At 51.3% G+C, this 19,682-nt stretch overlaps 5 protein-coding genes across 5 annotated transcripts; 3 read left to right on the top strand and 2 right to left on the bottom strand.

The window, feature by feature from the left end:
- Positions 1 to 1,303: 1,303 nt before the first annotated feature.
- LOC144247491 (feather keratin 3-like) lies at positions 1,304 to 2,121 on the top strand. Its single transcript, XM_085562040.1, has one exon. The coding sequence runs from the start codon at positions 1,558 to 1,560 to the stop codon at positions 2,017 to 2,019; it is 462 nt and encodes a 153-aa protein (XP_085418166.1). The 5' UTR covers positions 1,304 to 1,557; the 3' UTR covers positions 2,020 to 2,121.
- Positions 2,122 to 2,244: 123 nt separating this feature from the next.
- On the bottom strand, positions 2,245 to 7,469 carry LOC144247493 (feather keratin 1-like). Its single transcript, XM_085562041.1, has one exon. The coding sequence runs from the start codon at positions 6,664 to 6,666 to the stop codon at positions 6,217 to 6,219; it is 450 nt and encodes a 149-aa protein (XP_085418167.1). The 5' UTR covers positions 6,667 to 7,469; the 3' UTR covers positions 2,245 to 6,216.
- Positions 7,470 to 7,923: 454 nt separating this feature from the next.
- Positions 7,924 to 12,458, top strand: LOC144247492 (feather keratin 1-like). Its single transcript, XM_085562042.1, has one exon. The coding sequence runs from the start codon at positions 9,028 to 9,030 to the stop codon at positions 9,475 to 9,477; it is 450 nt and encodes a 149-aa protein (XP_085418168.1). The 5' UTR covers positions 7,924 to 9,027; the 3' UTR covers positions 9,478 to 12,458.
- A 294-nt stretch (positions 12,459 to 12,752) lies between these two features.
- Positions 12,753 to 16,917, bottom strand: LOC144247494 (feather keratin 1-like). Its single transcript, XM_085562046.1, has one exon. It carries the CDS (start codon positions 13,976 to 13,978, stop codon positions 13,673 to 13,675), a length of 306 nt encoding a protein of 101 aa, XP_085418172.1. The 5' UTR covers positions 13,979 to 16,917; the 3' UTR covers positions 12,753 to 13,672.
- LOC144247495 (feather keratin 1-like) lies at positions 16,914 to 19,623 on the top strand. Its single transcript, XM_085562050.1, has one exon. The coding sequence runs from the start codon at positions 17,142 to 17,144 to the stop codon at positions 17,445 to 17,447; it is 306 nt and encodes a 101-aa protein (XP_085418176.1). The 5' UTR covers positions 16,914 to 17,141; the 3' UTR covers positions 17,448 to 19,623.
- The last annotated feature ends 59 nt before the right edge of the window (positions 19,624 to 19,682 follow it).

Below are 19,682 nucleotides of genomic sequence, written 5' to 3'. Positions count from 1 at the left end.
GGGAGCCTTGGACACAGGCAGCCCCAGTGTTCAACAGGGCAGCTTCCCCGAGGGCAGGGGATACAGGAAAGGTGAACATGCTCAAAGGTTCATGTCCTTGGTCTTTACCATCAGGAATTGCTGTCAGGAACTCACGTTCCTGGTAATCCTCCAACATCTGGAACAGAATAGATTTCCCCAAGCAGAACAGAATCTGATGGAGGAGCATTCAAACACACTGGTCTGGCACAAGTGTGTGTGATGTTATGTGTTCACTGGGCTCAGGACAAAGCCTTTCTCAACTCCCTTTGAAAGTTGCAGGGACCATGGAAAGCATCTGAGAATTGGAAGAACGCCAGAGAGTGTCTGGGGTTCAAGAGAGGCATGACAGGAGAGGCAGGGAATAACAGGCCAGCCAGACTTGTCTTGATATCTGGAGAAGTGATAGAGAAAATCACTACAGAATCCAACATGCAGTGCTCAGGGAGGAGGTGTGCTCAGAAAGCCCTGGATGCAAAACCAGATTTCAAACTGCACCAAGGACTGATGCACTTCCCTGCCCTGCAGACATGGAGGCAGCTGGGACACATCCCAGGTAGGCAAGGGAATGCCTTCAGTAGGCAAATCTCCAAAGCCAAACTCTCCTGACCCATGGCGACTCACGCTCTAATTTTGGGGTGAGGCCAAGGCAGGAGTGCGTGATGTGTGCAGGCTTTGTCCCAGGCAGGGCTGAATTCCCTTCCAGCAAGGGCAGCTCCATCCTTAACCCTGGAAAACCATCTTCAGGCACTGGGCTGAGCCCACACACCACAGCTCCAGGCAGCCCAAAGGCCATTGCCCTCAGCCTGACTTGCTTGGCAGCACTGCCACAGCACTGGGTGTGCACAGAATTGACAATGGCAGGACTTGGTGTGTCCTCCAGGTCAGGGTGCAAAAGGTGCAGCCAAAGTGCATCCTGGCTTGTAGAGAGGGGGAAGAGAGGGCACTGTCCCAAGAGACAACAAATCCCTTAGGTAGAAATGAAGTACAGAATTCCACATGGGACATCTTGAGCCTTGATTCCGGCCCACACTATTCTGTTCCTGCACAAGAAATCCTTGTGGGACTTCTCATCCCACCACATGGTAGAAGCCTTTATGACTTAGTGAGAATGTCAAAAATGGGGAAATGAAATTGCAAAATAGATGAAAACCAAACCACAATCTGTGCCACTGGGTAGAATGTTTTGCTTTGAGATGAGTCTGTAGGAAAATTACTGTCCTTGTGCAGTGACTGTGGGCCTGGGGCAGTGCAGGAACTGTATAAAAGCAGGACCTTCTCCTCACTGTCTCATCCACTCCTCTCACCTCCATCTCCTTGAGAACAAGGTGAGTCTGAAGCTTTCTTTCATCTTATCCTTCTCCCATGGGCTTCCTCCATCTATACATGCTTCTTTGTACTTTATGGATTCTTGTCATGGGTGAGGGAAGGAGGCAGAAGGTGTAACATGGGCAAAGGCAGGGCTTGTGTGAGCTGTTTCCAGAGCTATGGACCATAGAGGGATCTTCTTTGGGTAGCTCTTGCTGGGCTCTTTTGAGGATGGATAAGCCTGTGGGTCTCTCTGTGCAGCTCCTGGGCCAGTCTCCAGTTCATGCCTTTGGTCCCTCATGGTGGGGTGACAGGCTGACCCTCACCCACTGCGTGTGCTCTGCTTTCCCCTGCCCTGTCTCCCAGGTGTGCCTGCAGCCCCAAGACATGTCCTGCTACAGCCCGTGCCGGCCCTGCCAGCCCTGCGGCCCCACCCCGCTGGCCAACAGCTGCAATGAGCCCTGTGTCAGGCAGTGCCAGGACTCCACCGTGGCCATCGAACCCTCGCCCGTGGTGGTGACCCTGCCCGGGCCCATCCTCAGCTCCTTCCCACAGAACACCATGGTGGGATCCTCCACCTCGGCTGCTGTTGGCAGCATCCTCAGCTCTCAGGGAGTGCCCATCAGCTCTGGGGGCTTTGGCCTCTCTGGCTTGGGCAGTGGCCTCTGTGGCACGAGGTGCCTCCCCTGCTGAAGCTGCTGCCGCTGGCCCTGGGGAAGGAACCCAGGGACTCCCAGGCTGGAACCGCCCTGGGCACGCAGCATCGGCTTCTTGCTTCCTGAGGGGCTGAGAACCCCAGCAGCCCTTGCAGAAGGACAGAGCCAGCCTGGGCTCTTGGCAAGCACAGCCTGTCCCTGCCTCTGTCCCCTGCCACTCTCTCCGTTCCCTCCTGTGTCCTTGTTCCCTTGTGCTCCCTGGGGCTGTGATCCCCACACAGCCATCCTGGGGAGCACCTGCTGGCCCTGCTCCCTCTCTGGATCAGGCAGATGGACACCTGCTGGGATCCCTGCCACAGCCGTGTGATGGAGATTCTGAGCTGACCCAGCTGCTCTCTGCACTGAGGCCTCCACTCAGAGTGGCCTTGTTCTCATCTTTTGACTCATTAAATTTCTGTTGCATCCCAGCCCATGCATCTGTGTCATCCTTTTCTCTCTTGTTGATCTCCCAAGATTCCCTGGGAGGGAGGTGTTGCTCAGGGATGGGTGTGCAGCAGATTTCAGTGAATGTGTTTGAGTGCCTTTTAACAAATGAGAGTTATATCTGCTTTATTATAGTTTTGCTGCTTTCTATCCTTCTTGATATGTCTGGAGCTGGTAGAATGAACCAATCCTCTTCAGTGGACCTGCCTACTCCAAGGAAGGTTTTCTGTCCAACCAAACCATTCTCCTCTCCACACTCAGCAATCCCTGTGCCTTAGTCAAGTGCTTTAACCTCCTCACCATCCTGGCCACCCTGCACCAAACTCACTCCACTTGCTCCAGGTGGTTCTTCCTTTGCAGCCTGTCCCCCACACAGGGAATGGCAGCAGGCAAGTGCTGAGCAGAGCAGCATCATTGCTCCCACCCAGCTCCTGGTTCCACTCCTCTTGCACAGCCCAGGATGCCGCTGACAGCCCTGGGTGCCACGGCACAGCCAGAGCAGTCTCCGCTGTTCTGATGTGGTGACTGCCAAAGCCCCTTTCCCTGGCCCTGCTTTGGGGCTGCTGCCTGCCAGGGGCTGAGGGAGATGTGGGGAGACAGAGCTGGTTTGTCCCAAGTCAGCTGCCCTTCAGGGCTCTGGGGACATGTGTGCCCAGCTGTGTCCTGCGGCAGTTCAGCCCTCCCTCAGCTGCTTCTGGACAGCCCTTTGAGCCACTCAGCCCACACCTGCTGCCTCTCTTCCTTCCCAATGTTTTTTCCTGCCACCATGTCTCCAAAAACCTTCCTAGGAAGCCCTGGGCAGAGACAAGGGAGGAGAAGGAAAAAGAGGCCAAGCACGGCCTGTGGGTCTGTGTGGTGTTATGAGCAGCAGTAAACACTGAGCAGTGCTTCTTTTGATCTGCTAACTCACTGGGAAGGAGGAGAATTGGAAAAGCAGGGGAGTGACATACCCTGGTTTCAAGATCAGGATATTCTATGAAGGAATTGGAGAAAAAAGAGAAAACCAAGTGGTTCCAAGGGAGTCATGTGAGCAGCAGCAGACCAACGCCCATACAGTGTCTGAAGAATGGCTTCTCTGGGAAGACAGTCCACAGATTTATTGCTAAGCATGACATTATACATGCCCAGTTGTTGTGGTCTTATCACCATAACTGGAGGGATTTAAAAGATGTCTAGTTGTGACATTCAGGGACATGGTTTAGTGTTGAGCTTGGAAGAGCTGGGCTAATTGTTGGACCCCTTAATCTTAACGGTCTTGTATAGCTCAGTGATTCCATGATCTTACATGACCTGGAACAGCCCTGTGGTCAGTTGAGGTCATTTGTCCTGGTTGTATCAGCTCCAGCTGCTTACCCACTCCTGGCCTCCACTATGGGTGATGCAGCATGAGAAAGAGGAATGGTGTTGATGGTGGGTCAGCCCTGTGCAGCAGCAGGTCAGGCTTTGGTGTGTTCTTTGCAGTGGTTTAGCCACATTTAGTGGATAAATATTTAGCCATATTTGTAGTTTAGCTACATTTGAAGCACAGAACAATACTGGCTGCTCTGAAGACAATGACCTCCAGGCCAGTCAGGCCAGTACAGACTGGTGTAAGAGACTTAAAGACCACAAGTGCCTTAAACACTGTCAAGGCCACAGAATAAGATAAGCTACTACAGTGGGAACTTGAGGTAACCACAGAGAGTGGGATTTGCATCTGAAAGGTGATAATTCCAGGCCTGATCTGGGGAGCATCCTTGTTAACATATCTGGACAAAAATTCCCCCTGTGGCAGACTGTGGAAAAGGAAACAACTGCTTACACACATTTCTTCCTAAGCTATGGGAACTGTATCTACACCCTGAGGATACCTAGAACTTGGACTGTACAAAGCTGATACCACAGAAGAACAAGTCAGAGAAGTTTTTTCCCAACACTGAGAAGACCAGAAGGGAAAACCAACAGGATGCTGCTGGAACCATGGGGTGGTGATATCTTTCAACTTAAACTCTCTCTCTCTCACTCTCTTACCCGCCTCTATCTCCTATTTCTTTCTATCTATCGCTACCTCACATTTGCGATTAAATAAAATGATTACTATTAACTTTAGCATATGGTCTCATCTGTACCTTAATTTGGGCAGAGGAACTTCTTAATAATCATATCAAAACAACTGGGCCTCTGTTCCATCTCCTGTTATACCCTGCGCTTTTCCTGGTTTCCTCCTGCCCCCAAAGAGTGAGGGCAGCCAAGCAAGATGAAGTGCCTGAACTTCTCTCCTTTCTCTTCCTCTCTCCTCCTATCCACTTCCACGAGACTTTTGGGGTTTCTGCCCTTCCAGGGCCCTCCACAACCCAGGCTTCTCAACAAACGTCAGCCGTGGCCACATGCCCCTTCTGCAGAATGAGCACCAAGGGCAAGAGGGAGGTCTGGGCAAAGCTGGATCTGATGGTCAGGGGATCAGTTGGGGAGTCATGGCTTCCTTCCTCACCTGCAAGTTACAGAGTCTCACAAGAATTTTGGGAGCATCCAAGGATTTATACTCATGGGCTCAATGTCCAAGTGGAAACGAATGATGACTGATGCCCATCAGGGATCAATACAGGGACCAATATTAGTTAATAAGTTCATCAATAACATAGTGGGACTGAGTGGACGCTCAACAAGTTTGTGAATGACATCATGCTGAGCCTTGAGGAAAGTGTTCCAAATCAGAGGGATCTTGGCAGATTTGAGAATGGTCCCATGTGAAACTCAGGAACTTCAACCAGGCCAGCACTGGAAGAGAAATAGTTTAGACCAGCCCTGCAGAGAAGGAACCAGAAATCATGGAGGTAGAAAAATTGGACATGAGCCAGCAATGTGTTCTTGACATCCAGAAATTCAATCATGTCTTGGTCTGCACAAACAGAAATACAGCCAGCAGGTCAGCTCTCGTTAGACCCCACCTGAATCCAGCTGGACTCCTCAATTCAGAGTAAGCATGGACCTGTTAGAGCAGCTGCAAACAGGGGCTGCAAAAATGATCACACAGATGCATTGCCCCTACCATGCAGAAAGAGTGAGGCACTTGAGTTTTCTCATGCAGGAGAGAGCAGGCTCTGGGGAGACCTTATTGCAGCATTTCAGTATGCAAAGGGAATGCATAAGGAAGTTGGAGAGAGACATTATATCAAGGCCTGCAGTGACTGGACAATGAGAAACACATTTAAACAGAAATAGGGTAGATGTGGATGAGACAGAAGGAAGAAGTTAATGACGTGGTAGGAAATGGAAAATGGCAGGTCCCATGATGGGAAGTGTTCAAGGTGAATTTTAATGGAACTTGGAATAACTGATATAGTGGCACAATACTGTTAGGAAGGGTTTGCCTGGCACCTGATGGGAAGCTGGAACCTGTGTCCTTCCAGCAACACATTCACTGCTTGGTACTTCCAATGCAGTGCTTAGCCGACTCAATGGAAAAGTGTGTGAAGAAAGTACAAGTTAGCCATTGAACTATTTACAGAAATTCCATTCTGATGCAAAGAGGCAGAGAAACTCAGAACCCAGAGAGTCACTCAGTGCACGCTGAGCACTCCCAATGCCAGCCTGTGCTGACAGCCAGGGCAAAACCAGCCCCAACAACCCCCACCCAGAAACACCCCTGGGACAACATCTCTGCCAGGCAAAGGATGACACAAAGACACAGGCTGGGATGCAGCAGAATTTATTGAGTCAAAAGTGGGAAAAGAGGGGGGTCCAGGTGGAGGCCACAGTGCAGGGAGCAGCTTCAGCAGGGGAGGCACCTCGTGCCACAGAGGCCACTGCCCAAGCCAGAGAGGCCAAAGCCCCCAGAGCTGATGGGCACTCCCTGAGAGCTGAGGATGCTGCCAACAGCAGCCGAGGTGGAGGATCCCACAGCAGTGTTCTGTGGGAAGGAGCTGAGGATGGGCCCGGGCAGGGTCACCACCACGGGCGAGGGCTGGATGTACACGGTGGAGTCCTGGCACTGCCTGACACAGGGCTCATTGCAGCTGTTGGCCAGCGGGGTGGGGCCGCAGGGCTGGCAGGGCCGGCACGGGCTGTAGCAGGACATGTCTTGGGGCTGCACGTGCACCTGGCAGTGGGAGAAGCAAAAATGAAGGCGTGAGGGATGTTTCAAGTGTAATGTTTCATCCCCCAACATGAGGGAGTCCCTTTTCCTCATCCATAAAGAAATCCACCAGGACCCCACAGGCATCTCCTTTCCCTCAGAACAACAAGCAAGAATTGCAGGCTCCGGGAGAACCCCACACAGGCCATGCCTCCAGAGACATCTCTGTGAAGCCTGATCCTTTTCCTCTCCCCACTGTCTGCATCCTTTCCTCTCGCAGAATAAGTATTCTTGCGGCCCCAGAATATGATGGAGGGAGGTATGTGCAGAGACAACCCATAAGAGGTGGAAAAGGAGGACAAGGAAGAGGACAAGAGGAAAGTCTTCAAAACTCACCTTGTTCCCAACAAGATGGAGCTGAAGGAGTGGATGTGAGAGTGAGGAGAAGGGCTGGCTTTTATACTTCTCCTGCACCACCCCAGGCCCACAGTCACTGCATTTGGGCAGTAATTTTCTTACAGACTCACCTCCCAAGCAACATATACTCCCTAACGCCACAGGTTGTGCTTTTGTTTCTGTCAACGCTGCCACTTCATTTCCTCATTTCTGACATTCCTGCTCTGCTTTGCATGATCCTTTCATGTGCCGCAACTGGAAGATATCCCATGAAGAGTCATGCCAGTGAGTGCAGAAGTATTGGAGGGATCCTGGGCAGGTATATGTTGGCTTGGAACAGTGAAGTGCTGTCTTTAATTGCAGTAGGTGACCACCAAGTCAAGGATTGCCTGAGAAAAGTCAGCCCACACACACACAGAGAAGGGAGGCACAGGCCTCATCTACCTGGCCTCAGGCTTGTCTCAGGCTGTGGTCAGAGGCTCTCCTGAATGCTTTTCACAGTTAAAGGTTTGTAGAAAACATCTCCCTACCATCTGGGACACGTCCCTAGGCTTCATGTGACGTGACTTCTCCTGGCATTAGTGCTTCCTCATGCTTACTTTCCCCTGACCCAAAGGCTGCCTCACCCTGGAGCATAAATCAGCTCCTCTGGAGAAGCTGAAACGTGCCAAACTCCCAAGTGAATGAGAGCTGGAAGGATCGTGTGGTACCACATGCCTCGGGACATTCAGGGAGGGGACAAGTTCAGAAGGGCCCTGGGTGCAAACCCAGTTCTCGAACCACATCAAGGAGGGCTGCACTTCCCTGCCCTGCAGACATGGAGGCAGCTGGGACGCATCCCAGGAGGGCAAGGAAACGCCTTCAGTAGGCAAATCTCCAAGGAGAGACTCTCTCTACTTGTGGGGAGACTCAGTCTAATTTTGGGTTGGCTGTGTGTCAGCCTTGTGACTTGCTGTGTGCAGGCCCATGACCCACACACTGATGAATTCCCCTCCAGCAAGGGCAGATCCATCCACACCTGAGGAAAACCATCTTCACTCACTGGGCTGTTCCTTATGCAGAGCTCCAGGCAGCTCAAACAGATATTTCTGTCAGCATGAACTTGTTACCATCACTCCCACAGCTCAGGGGGCTTTCAGGACAATCAGCTTGTTTTGGAAAATTATTCTCGGCTACTATGGCCAAAAGTGGGGCCAAAGTGTATGATGGTCTGAGGAAAATGGGAAGAACAAGGTATTTACTGAACCTCCACACACCCCTACGAGAGTGAGAAGGGTCCCAACTCCATGACGTATCTCAAGGAATCCTGGTGTTCAGGAGAGCAAAGTTATCTTCCCTCAGAACTGCTGACAGCACACTGATAGCACAAATGCTGATAGGTGGTAACTCCACAATGCAGCCATGAGAGGGGACAACCTTGCCAAACAAACTGCCACATGAGGAGAAGACAAGCTTGGAGGGAGGGTATGTTCAGCTGCCTGCAAAGAGAGTAGAAAGAAACCACAGCATATTTCCCCAGATAGGTGTCAATTATCTGCACAGACCCCTCCAGCGCATGCAGCTCATCCTCTGCACGCACTGATGTGTCACTGCCCAGAAAACCCTTTGGTCTTTCATCTCAATGCTTGAAATAATCCTTGGAGGCCATGTCAGAAATGAGGAAATGAAGTGGCAGCGTTGACAGAAACAAAAGCACAACCTGTGGCGTTAGGGAGTATATGTTGCTTGGGAGGTGAGTCTGTAAGAAAATTACTGCCCAAATGCAGTGACTGTGGGCCTGGGGTGGTGCAGGAGAAGTATAAAAGCCAGCCCTTCTCCTCACTCTCACATCCACTCCTTCAGCTCCATCTTGTTGGGAACAAGGTGAGTTTTGAAGACTTTCCTCTTGTCCTCTTCCTTGTCCTCCTTTTCCACCTCTTATGGGTTGTCTCTGCACATACCTCCCTCCATCATATTCTGGGGCCGCAAGAATACTTATTCTGCGAGAGGAAAGGATGCAGACAGTGGGGAGAGGAAAAGGATCAGGCTTCACAGAGATGTCTCTGGAGGCATGGCCTGTGTGGGGTTCTCCCGGAGCCTGCAATTCTTGCTTGTTGTTCTGAGGGAAAGGAGATGCCTGTGGGGTCCTGGTGGATTTCTTTATGGATGAGGAAAAGGGACTCCCTCATGTTGGGGGATGAAACATTACACTTGAAACATCCCTCACGCCTTCATTTTTACTTCTCCCACTGCCAGGTGCACGTGCAGCCCCAAGACATGTCCTGCTACAGCCCGTGCCGGCCCTGCCAGCCCTGCGGCCCCACCCCGCTGGCCAACAGCTGCAATGAGCCCTGTGTCAGGCAGTGCCAGGACTCCACCGTGTACATCCAGCCCTCGCCCGTGGTGGTGACCCTGCCCGGGCCCATCCTCAGCTCCTTCCCACAGAACACTGCTGTGGGATCCTCCACCTCGGCTGCTGTTGGCAGCATCCTCAGCTCTCAGGGAGTGCCCATCAGCTCTGGGGGCTTTGGCCTCTCTGGCTTGGGCAGTGGCCTCTGTGGCACGAGGTGCCTCCCCTGCTGAAGCTGCTCCCTGCACTGTGGCCTCCACCTGGACCCCCCTCTTTTCCCACTTTTGACTCAATAAATTCTGCTGCATCCCAGCCTGTGTCTTTGTGTCATCCTTTGCCTGGCAGAGATGTTGTCCCAGGGGTGTTTCTGGGTGGGGGTTGTTGGGGCTGGTTTTGCCCTGGCTGTCAGCACAGGCTGGCATTGGGAGTGCTCAGCGTGCACTGAGTGACTCTCTGGGTTCTGAGTTTCTCTGCCTCTTTGCATCAGAATGGAATTTCTGTAAATAGTTCAATGGCTAACTTGTACTTTCTTCACACACTTTTCCATTGAGTCGGCTAAGCACTGCATTGGAAGTACCAAGCAGTGAATGTGTTGCTGGAAGGACACAGGTTCCAGCTTCCCATCAGGTGCCAGGCAAACCCTTCCTAACAGTATTGTGCCACTATATCAGTTATTCCAAGTTCCATTAAAATTCACCTTGAACACTTCCCATCATGGGACCTGCCATTTTCCATTTCCTACCACGTCATTAACTTCTTCCTTCTGTCTCATCCACATCTACCCTATTTCTGTTTAAATGTGTTTCTCATTGTCCAGTCACTGCAGGCCTTGATATAATGTCTCTCTCCAACTTCCTTATGCATTCCCTTTGCATACTGAAATGCTGCAATAAGGTCTCCCCAGAGCCTGCTCTCTCCTGCATGAGAAAACTCAAGTGCCTCACTCTTTCTGCATGGTAGGGGCAATGCATCTGTGTGATCATTTTTGCAGCCCCTGTTTGCAGCTGCTCTAACAGGTCCATGCTTACTCTGAATTGAGGAGTCCAGCTGGATTCAGGTGGGGTCTAACGAGAGCTGACCTGCTGGCTGTATTTCTGTTTGTGCAGACCAAGACATGATTGAATTTCTGGATGTCAAGAACACATTGCTGGCTCATGTCCAATTTTTCTACCTCCATGATTTCTGGTTCCTTCTCTGCAGGGCTGGTCTAAACTATTTCTCTTCCAGTGCTGGCCTGGTTGAAGTTCCTGAGTTTCACATGGGACCATTCTCAAATCTGCCAAGATCCCTCTGATTTGGAACACTTTCCTCAAGGCTCAGCATGATGTCATTCACAAACTTGTTGAGCGTCCACTCAGTCCCACTATGTTATTGATGAACTTATTAACTAATATTGGTCCCTGTATTGATCCCTGATGGGCATCAGTCATCATTCGTTTCCACTTGGACATTGAGCCCATGAGTATAAATCCTTGGATGCTCCCAAAATTCTTGTGAGACTCTGTAACTTGCAGGTGAGGAAGGAAGCCATGACTCCCCAACTGATCCCCTGACCATCAGATCCAGCTTTGCCCAGACCTCCCTCTTGCCCTTGGTGCTCATTCTGCAGAAGGGGCATGTGGCCACGGCTGACGTTTGTTGAGAAGCCTGGGTTGTGGAGGGCCCTGGAAGGGCAGAAACCCCAAAAGTCTCGTGGAAGTGGATAGGAGGAGAGAGGAAGAGAAAGGAGAGAAGTTCAGGCACTTCATCTTGCTTGGCTGCCCTCACTCTTTGGGGGCAGGAGGAAACCAGGAAAAGCGCAGGGTATAACAGGAGATGGAACAGAGGCCCAGTTGTTTTGATATGATTATTAAGAAGTTCCTCTGCCCAAATTAAGGTACAGATGAGACCATATGCTAAAGTTAATAGTAATCATTTTATTTAATCGCAAATGTGAGGTAGCGATAGATAGAAAGAAATAGGAGATAGAGGCGGGTAAGAGAGTGAGAGAGAGAGAGTTTAAGTTGAAAGATATCACCACCCCATGGTTCCAGCAGCATCCTGTTGGTTTTCCCTTCTGGTCTTCTCAGTGTTGGGAAAAAACTTCTCTGACTTGTTCTTCTGTGGTATCAGCTTTGTACAGTCCAAGTTCTAGGTATCCTCAGGGTGTAGATACAGTTCCCATAGCTTAGGAAGAAATGTGTGTAAGCAGTTGTTTCCTTTTCCACAGTCTGCCACAGGGGGAATTTTTGTCCAGATATGTTAACAAGGATGCTCCCCAGATCAGGCCTGGAATTATCACCTTTCAGATGCAAATCCCACTCTCTGTGGTTACCTCAAGTTCCCACTGTAGTAGTTTATCTTATTCTGTGGCCTTGACAGTGTTTAAGGCACTTGTGGTCTTTAAGTCTCTTACACCAGTCTGTACTGGCCTGACTGGCCTGGAGGTCATTGTCTTCAGAGCAGCCAGTATTGTTCTGTGCTTCAAATGTAGCTAAACTACAAATATGGCTAAATATTTATCCACTAAATGTGGCTAAACCACTGCAAAGAACACACCAAAGCCTGACCTGCTGCTGCACAGGGCTGACCCACCATCAACACCATTCCTCTTTCTCATGCTGCATCACCCATAGTGGAGGCCAGGAGTGGGTAAGCAGCTGGAGCTGATACAACCAGGACAAATGACCTCAACTGACCACAGGGCTGTTCCAGGTCATGTAAGATCATGGAATCACTGAGCTATACAAGACCGTTAAGATTAAGGGGTCCAACAATTAGCCCAGCTCTTCCAAGCTCAACACTAAACCATGTCCCTGAATGTCACAACTAGACATCTTTTAAATCCCTCCAGTTATGGTGATAAGACCACAACAACTGGGCATGTATAATGTCATGCTTAGCAATAAATCTGTGGACTGTCTTCCCAGAGAAGCCATTCTTCAGACACTGTATGGGCGTTGGTCTGCTGCTGCTCACATGACTCCCTTGGAACCACTTGGTTTTCTCTTTTTTCTCCAATTCCTTCATAGAATATCCTGATCTTGAAACCAGGGTATGTCACTCCCCTGCTTTTCCAATTCTCCTCCTTCCCAGTGGGTTAGCAGATCAAAAGAAGCACTGCTCAGTGTTTACTGCTGCTCATAACACCACACAGACCCACAGGCCGTGCTTGGCCTCTTTTTCCTTCTCCTCCCTTGTCTCTGCCCAGGGCTTCCTAGGAAGGTTTTTGGAGACATGGTGGCAGGAAAAAACATTGAGAAGGAAGAGAGGCAGCAGGTGTGGGCTGAGTGGCTCAAAGGGCTGTCCAGAAGCAGCTGAGGGAGGGCTGAACTGCCGCAGGACACAGCTGGGCACACATGTCCCCAGAGCCCTGAAGGGCAGCTGACTTGGGACAAACCAGCTCTGTCTCCCCACATCTCCCTCAGCCCCTGGCAGGCAGCAGCCCCAAAGCAGGGCCAGGGAAAGGGGCTTTGGCAGTCACCACATCAGAACAGCGGAGACTGCTCTGGCTGTGCCCTTGCACCCAGGGCTGTCAGCGGCATCCTGGGCTGTGCAAGAGGAGTGGAACCAGGAGCTGGGTGGGAGCGATGATGCCACTCTGCTCAGCACTTGCCTGCTGCCATTCCCTGTGTGGGGGACAGGCTGTAAAGGAAGAACCACCTGGAGCAAGTGGAGTGAGTTTGGTGCAGGGTGGCCAGGATGGTGAGGAGGTTAAAGCACTTGACTAAGGCACAGGGATTGCTGAGTGTGGAGAGGAGAATGGTTTGGTTGGACAGAAAACCTTCCTTGGAGTAGGCAGGTCCACTGAAGAGGATTGGCTCATTCTACCAGCTCCAGACATATCAAGAAGGATAGAAAGCAGCAATACCATGATAAAGCAGATATAACTCTCATTTGTTAAAAGGCACTCAAAGACCTTCTCCGAAATCTGCTGCACACCGACCCCTGTCCAGCACCTCCCTCCCTGAGAATCTTGGGAGACCAACAAGAGAGGAAAGGATGACAGATGCATGGGCTGGGATGCAACAGAAATTTAATGAGTCAAAAGATGAGAACAAGGCCACACTGAGTGGAGGCCTCAGTGCAGAGAGCAGCTGGGTCAGCTCAGAATCTCCATCACACGGCTGTGGCAGGGATCCCAGCAGGTGTCCATCTGCCTGATCCAGAGAGGGAGCAGGGCCAGCAGGGGCTCCCCAGGATGGCTGCGTGGGGATCACAGCCCCAGGGAGCACAAGGGAACAAGGACACAGGAGGGAACGGAGAGAGTGGCAGGGGACAGAGGCAGGGATGGGCTGTGCTTGCCAAGAGCCCAGGCTGGCCCTGTCCTTCTGCAAGGGCTGCTGGGGTTCTCAGCCCCTCAGGAAGCAAGAAGCCGATGCTGCGTGCCCAGGGCGGTTCCAGCCTGGGAGTCCCTGGGTTCCTTCCCCAGGGCCAGCGGCAGCAGCTTCAGCAGGGGAGGCACCTCGTGCCACAGAGGCCACTGCCCAAGCCAGAGAGGCCAAAGCCCCCAGAGCTGATGGGCACTCCCTGAGAGCTGAGGATGCTGCCAACAGCAGCCGAGGTGGAGGATCCCACCACGGTGTTCTGTGGGAAGGAGCTGAGGATGGGGCCGGGCAGGGTCACCACCACGGGCGAGGGCTGGATGAACACGGTGGAGTCCTGGCACTGCCTGACACAGGGCTCATTGCAGCTGTTGGCCAGCGGGGTGGGGCCGCAGGGCTGGCAGGGCCGGCACGGGCTGTAGCAGGACATGTCTTGGGGCTGCACGTGCACCTGGCACAGAGAGCAGAGAGGAGCAGTCCGTGAGCACTGTTTGAAAAGCAGCCTCACCACACTGTGAGGGAGATCCTTTCTCTCAGCCCCTAGCAGCACCACCAAGGACGCCCAAGCCAGGGACGATCCCTCCCAATCCACACCTTAGGAGACACCTCAATTTATATCCAGCCTTTATCCATGATACATTTGCACACTCCCAGGGTAAGCACCCTCAAGACACAGCAGGGAACAAGGACAGAGATATATATGATACATGAAGTAATATATATATACAGATATGAACTGAAATCCCTGGGAATTACGAGGTGGAAGACAAAAGGAAGGAGGAAGGGCACAAGGATAACCCAAAGGAAGACAAGAAAAGGCTCAGAACTCACCTTGTTCCCAACAAGATGGAGCTGAAGGAGTGGATGAGAGAGTGAGGAGAAGGTCCTGCTTTTATACTGCTCCTACACTGCCCCAGGACCACAGGCACTGCACAGGGGCAGTAATTTTCCTACAGACTCATCCCCAAAGCAGACTGTCCTCCCAAATGCCCCAGGTTGGGTTTTGGTTTCTGTCAACGCTGCCATTTCATTTCCTCATTGCTGACATGGCCATTAGGTCACAGAGGATCTTTGAAGTGTTGGGATGAGAGGCCTGAGGCTTTCCCGAGCACCACCACATCAGTACAGGCAGAAGATGTGCCCCCATGTGCTGGAGAGATATGTGTGGGCAGGGCATGTGGCTGTGGCAAAATATGTGGGGAGTGCTTTTACAAACCCCTGTGAGGAAACATGGTTGCATCTTCCCACCAATGCAGTCCCCTCCTGAGTACCTGAAGTCATCCCTGAATGTGGGCACGCTGCATCCCTCTGCCTCCCTGGTGCCTCCCTGCTCAGGCCATGACTCACTGGGCATCGCCCTGCTAGGCAGGTTTGGTACACTGCTGGTTTCAAATGGCTTTGCCCAAGGAAATCTTCAAGGAAATCTCCTTCAGGGAGAAGATTTGTCAGAGTTGTCTCCTCTCACTGCCATCTCTGAGGGACCCCAGCCTGTGCTGTCAGCAGGTTTGTGGAAGGTGAGCACTGTCCTATCAAAACCCCCTTGATCCCCCGAAAAATCTCGTGGAGTGAGGTGCCTCTTCTCTCACCACCTGAGGGATATGTTTGTTCTTGGAACATCACTCTCTTTCTCCCCCTCTCCTCACCCCATTATGCACTTTGGCTGCACCCTTTGCACCCTGACTTGGGGGACACACAAAGTCCTGCCCCCTTTTTCAAAACATGCTGTCAGTGCTGAGAGCACCCCAGTGCTGCCAAGCAGATCAGGCTGAGGGCAATGGCCTTTGGGGCAGCCTGGAGCTGTGGTGTGTAGGGACAGCCCAGTGCCAGAAGATGGTTTTCCTGGAAAAGGAGTGGAGTTGCCTGAAGGATTGAGGCCTTGGCAGGATCTTGAGGCCTGGCAGGATCCTGCAGTGCCACATGCCTGGGGATGCTCAGGGAGGGGATGTGCTCAGGAAAGCCCTGGGTACAAAACCATCTCTGAGATTACACCAAGGACTGATGCACTTCCCTGCCCTGCAGACATGGAGGCAGCTAGGACGCGTCCCAGGAGGGCAAGGGAATGCCTTCAGTAGGCAAATTTCCAGGGAGAGACTCTCCTTACCAGTGGCAAGTCAGGCTCTAATTTTGGGTTGGCTGTGTGTCAGCCTTTTGGTGTGAGGCCAAGCCAGAAGGGTGTGATGTCTGCAGGCCTGGCCAAGGCAGGGCTGAGTCCCCCTCCAGCAAGGGCAGCTCCATCCTGGCCCTGGGAAAAGGGATGCTTGGCAGCTCTTTCACAGGTCAGGGATGCTTGCAAGGACTGACAATGTGTATTGAAAAAGTGGCCCATGATTGTGTGTCCTGCAGGTTATGGTATAAAATGTGCAGGAAATTGCACTGTGGGGAGGAGAGAGGGAGGAATATGGTGCTATCCCAAGAACCTGCAGACCCCTCTGACAGAGAGGACATTGAGGGCCAACCCCAAAGGGGTCCTTCATGAATTAGGGAAGGCAACAATCTCCTTCCACAAACCTGCTGACAGCACAGGCTGGGGTCCCTCAGAGATGGCAGTGAGAGGAGACAACTCTGACAAATAAACCAGGAGATGTCTTCCCTGAAGGAGAAGATTTCCTTGGGCAAAGCCATTTGAAACCAGCAGTGTACCAAACCTGCCTAGCAAGGCGATGCCCAGTGAGTCATGGCCTGAGCAGGGAGGCACCAGGGAGGCAGAGGGATGCAGCATGCCCACATTCAGGGATGACTTCAGGTACTCAGGAGGGGACTGCATTGGTGGGAAGATGCAACCATGTTTCCTCACAGGGGTTTGTAAAAGCACTCCCCACATATTTTGCCACAGCCACATGCCCTGCCCACACATATCTCTCCAGCACATGGGGGCACATCTTCTGCCTGTACTGATGTGGTGGTGCTCGGGAAAGCCTCAGGCCTCTCATCCCAACACTTCAAAGATCCTCTGTGGCCTAATGGCCATGTCAGCAATGAGGAAATGAAATGGCAGCGTTGACAGAAACCAAAACCCAACCTGGGGCATTTGGGAGGACAGTCTGCTTTGGGGATGAGTCTGTAGGAAAATTACTGCCCCTGTGCAGTGCCTGTGGTCCTGGGGCAGTGTAGGAGCAGTATAAAAGCAGGACCTTCTCTTCACTCTCTCATCCACTCCTTCAGCTCCATCTTGTTGGGAACAAGGTGAGTTCTGAGCCTTTTCTTGTCTTCCTCTGTGTTATCCTTGTGCCCTTCCTCCTTTCTTTTTTCTTCCACCTTGTAATTATCTGGGATTTCAGTTCATATATATATATATATATGATTTTGTGTATCATATATATCTCTGTCCTTGTTCCCTGCTGTGTCTTGAGGGTGCTTACCCTGGGAGTGGGCAGGGTAAGCACCTGTATCATAGATAAAGGCTGGATATAAATTGAGGTGTCTCCTAAGGTGTGGATTGGGAGGGATCATCCCTGGCTTGGGCGTCCTTGGTGGTGCTGCTAGGGGCTGAGAGAAAGGATCTCCCTCACAGTGTGGTGAGGCTGCTTTTCAAGCAGTGCTCACGGACTGCTCCTCTCTGCTCTCTGTGCCAGGTGCTCCTGCAGCCCCAAGACATGTCCTGCTACAGCCCGTGCCGGCCCTGCCAGCCCTGCGGCCCCACCCCGCTGGCCAACAGCTGCAATGAGCCCTGTGTCAGGCAGTGCCAGGATTCCACCGTGTTCATCCAGCCCTCGCCCGTGGTGGTGACCCTGCCCGGCCCCATCCTCAGCTCCTTCCCACAGAACACCGTGGTGGGATCCTCCACCTCGGCTGCTGTTGGCAGCATCCTCAGCTCTCAGGGAGTGCCCATCAGCTCTGGGGGCTTTGGCCTCTCTGGCTTGGGCAGTGGCCTCTGTGGCACGAGGTGCTTCCCCTGCTGAAGCTGCTCCCTGCACTGTGGCCTCCACCTGGATCCCCCTCTCCTCCCTCTTTTGACTCATTAAATTGTGCTGCATCCCAGCCTGTGTCTTTGTGTCATCCTTTGCCTGGCAGAGATGTTGTCCCAGGGGTGTTTCTGGGTGGGGGTTGTTGGGGCTGGTTTTGCCCTGGCTGTCAGCACAGGCTGGCATTGGGAGTGCTCAGTGTGCACTGAGTGACTCTCTGGGTTCTGAGTTTCTCTGCCTCTTTGTGTCAGGATAGAATTTCCCTACACTGTCCAGGAACAAACATGCTCTCTGCACTTCTTTTCCTTTTCCTTTCTCAGTCTTACACTGTGACACAAGTACTCAGGAGAGAATGTGTTACTGACCAGACAGAGCTACTGGATTCCCATTCGACTCCAGCAGATCCCTTCCTAACACAAGAGGGAGGGACAGAGTGCATTGTGCTGCCTTCTCACAGACCCCTGTTATCAGTGGTGCAGAGAATGGGTCTGGGTGGAAGAGACAATTAGGGTTTATCAGTCCAACCCTGCTGCCATGGATATGTATATCCTTTACTGCATCTCAAAAGGTTGGAGCAAACCTGATCTTGAACTCTTCCCAAGATAGGACACCCCATCATTCTCTAGATAACATTTCCCAGTCTCTTATCACACTCATCATTGTAAAATTCTTCATTATGTCCTTTCTGTATTTATCATATTTCAGTTTAAAACTCTTGCTCCAGTTATTGCAGGCCTTGATAATACATCTCTTTCCAACTTCTTCATTCATCCATCCCCTTTACATATCAAAAGTTCTTCCCAGAGCCTGCTCTTCTCCTGCCTGAAAAATCCTCACCTCCCTCCAGCCTTTCTCCATGGTAAGGGCAATGCATCTGTGTGATCATTTTTGCAGCCCTTGTCTGGAGCTGCTCTAACAGGTCCATGCCTACTTTGAATTAAGGACTCCTGACTGGATTCAGAGTTCCAGGTGAAGTTTAAGAAGCGAAGACAAGAAATGGAGAATCCCCTCCTTTTACTTGCTAGTCATGTTTCTGTTTGTGCAGCCCTGGCCTGATGGAACTTCTGAGCAGTAAACACACATTGCTGGCTCATATCCAGTGTCCCCATGCCTTCCTTAAAAGTCTGCTCTCAGTCCTTTCTTCTCCCAGGCTGCTCTGATATTGTGGATTTCCAGAATGCAACTTTCCTTGGAGAGTTTCTAGTGAGGGGGAGGCAGGGAGAGGCATCAGGTGTGGGATGAGGGTCTCAAAGGGTTGTGCAGGGTTAGGGTTAGGGTTAGCTGAGGAAGGGGAAGGGTGGAACTGCTGCAGGATACAGGTAGGCATGGTGACAGATGTCCTCAAAGAGTCCAGATTTGAAGTTGTTGCTGTTGAGATGGTCACAACACACAGAAGAACAGTATGCACTTCAGAAGGCTTCTCACTGTTTATTTTAACAGCATCCTGTCTTTTATACCTTCTCACAAAGTTTATACCTATTCATTGGCTACAATAAATCAACATAATGTTCATTGGCCCAGAGTGGTCTCCAACACTGTTTTCCACCAACATCCAACTGCAAGGCCCCCCTGTTTATCTTTTCTTTTCCTTGGTTTCCATGTTGATGACCTTGGTAGAACTCATTTCAGGGGGAAAGGAGACTCCTACCAGCTTCTCCTCTTCAACTAACTCTTTCTGGCTAACAGACCAGCTGCCAGCCCCTTCCACATGAAGTTGGTTTTGTAGTAGCCAACCCTGTCACATTGTTCAGTGTGGAAGATCAGACAGCTACAGAAGCTGAGCTGGTTAGTGCCACCAAACTTTTGGCCCTGGTACAGTGAAAGCTGAGGAAGAGATAAACTGAAGGCAAGGACAGAAGTGAAAACATCATATCTGATCACTCTGACCCTCTGACGCTGACCGCTCTGACGAGGGAAGATGAAACAAGGACTTTGCTAGTAAAAGAGGTAAGAAGGACATTACTAGAGTAAGAATGATAATCAAGAAGATTGTATTTCTAAAGGGACTGGGATAAAGAGGTCTGAGTGAAATATTTTGTACAAATGTAGTGACCTATAAATACTGGTGAACTTGTGTAATAAACTGGCTTTGTTCTGCTGGCATAAGCAGAGTCCGTGTCTGTCAATCCCTGCACTTCAGTCTCTGAAAAGAATGAGGTGCTTTTTGGTGTTCAGGAACACTGGCAGGAGTGTTCCTGGACACTAAAGATTGTCATCAGCATCCTGGGCTAT

Source organism: Lonchura striata, chromosome 27 (assembly GCF_050655825.1).
Source record: "Lonchura striata isolate lonStrDom1 chromosome 27, ASM5065582v1, whole genome shotgun sequence".
In the NCBI taxonomy this organism is placed as follows: domain Eukaryota; kingdom Metazoa; phylum Chordata; class Aves; order Passeriformes; family Estrildidae; genus Lonchura; species Lonchura striata.
This window is presented reverse-complemented; position numbering and strand designations above follow the sequence as displayed.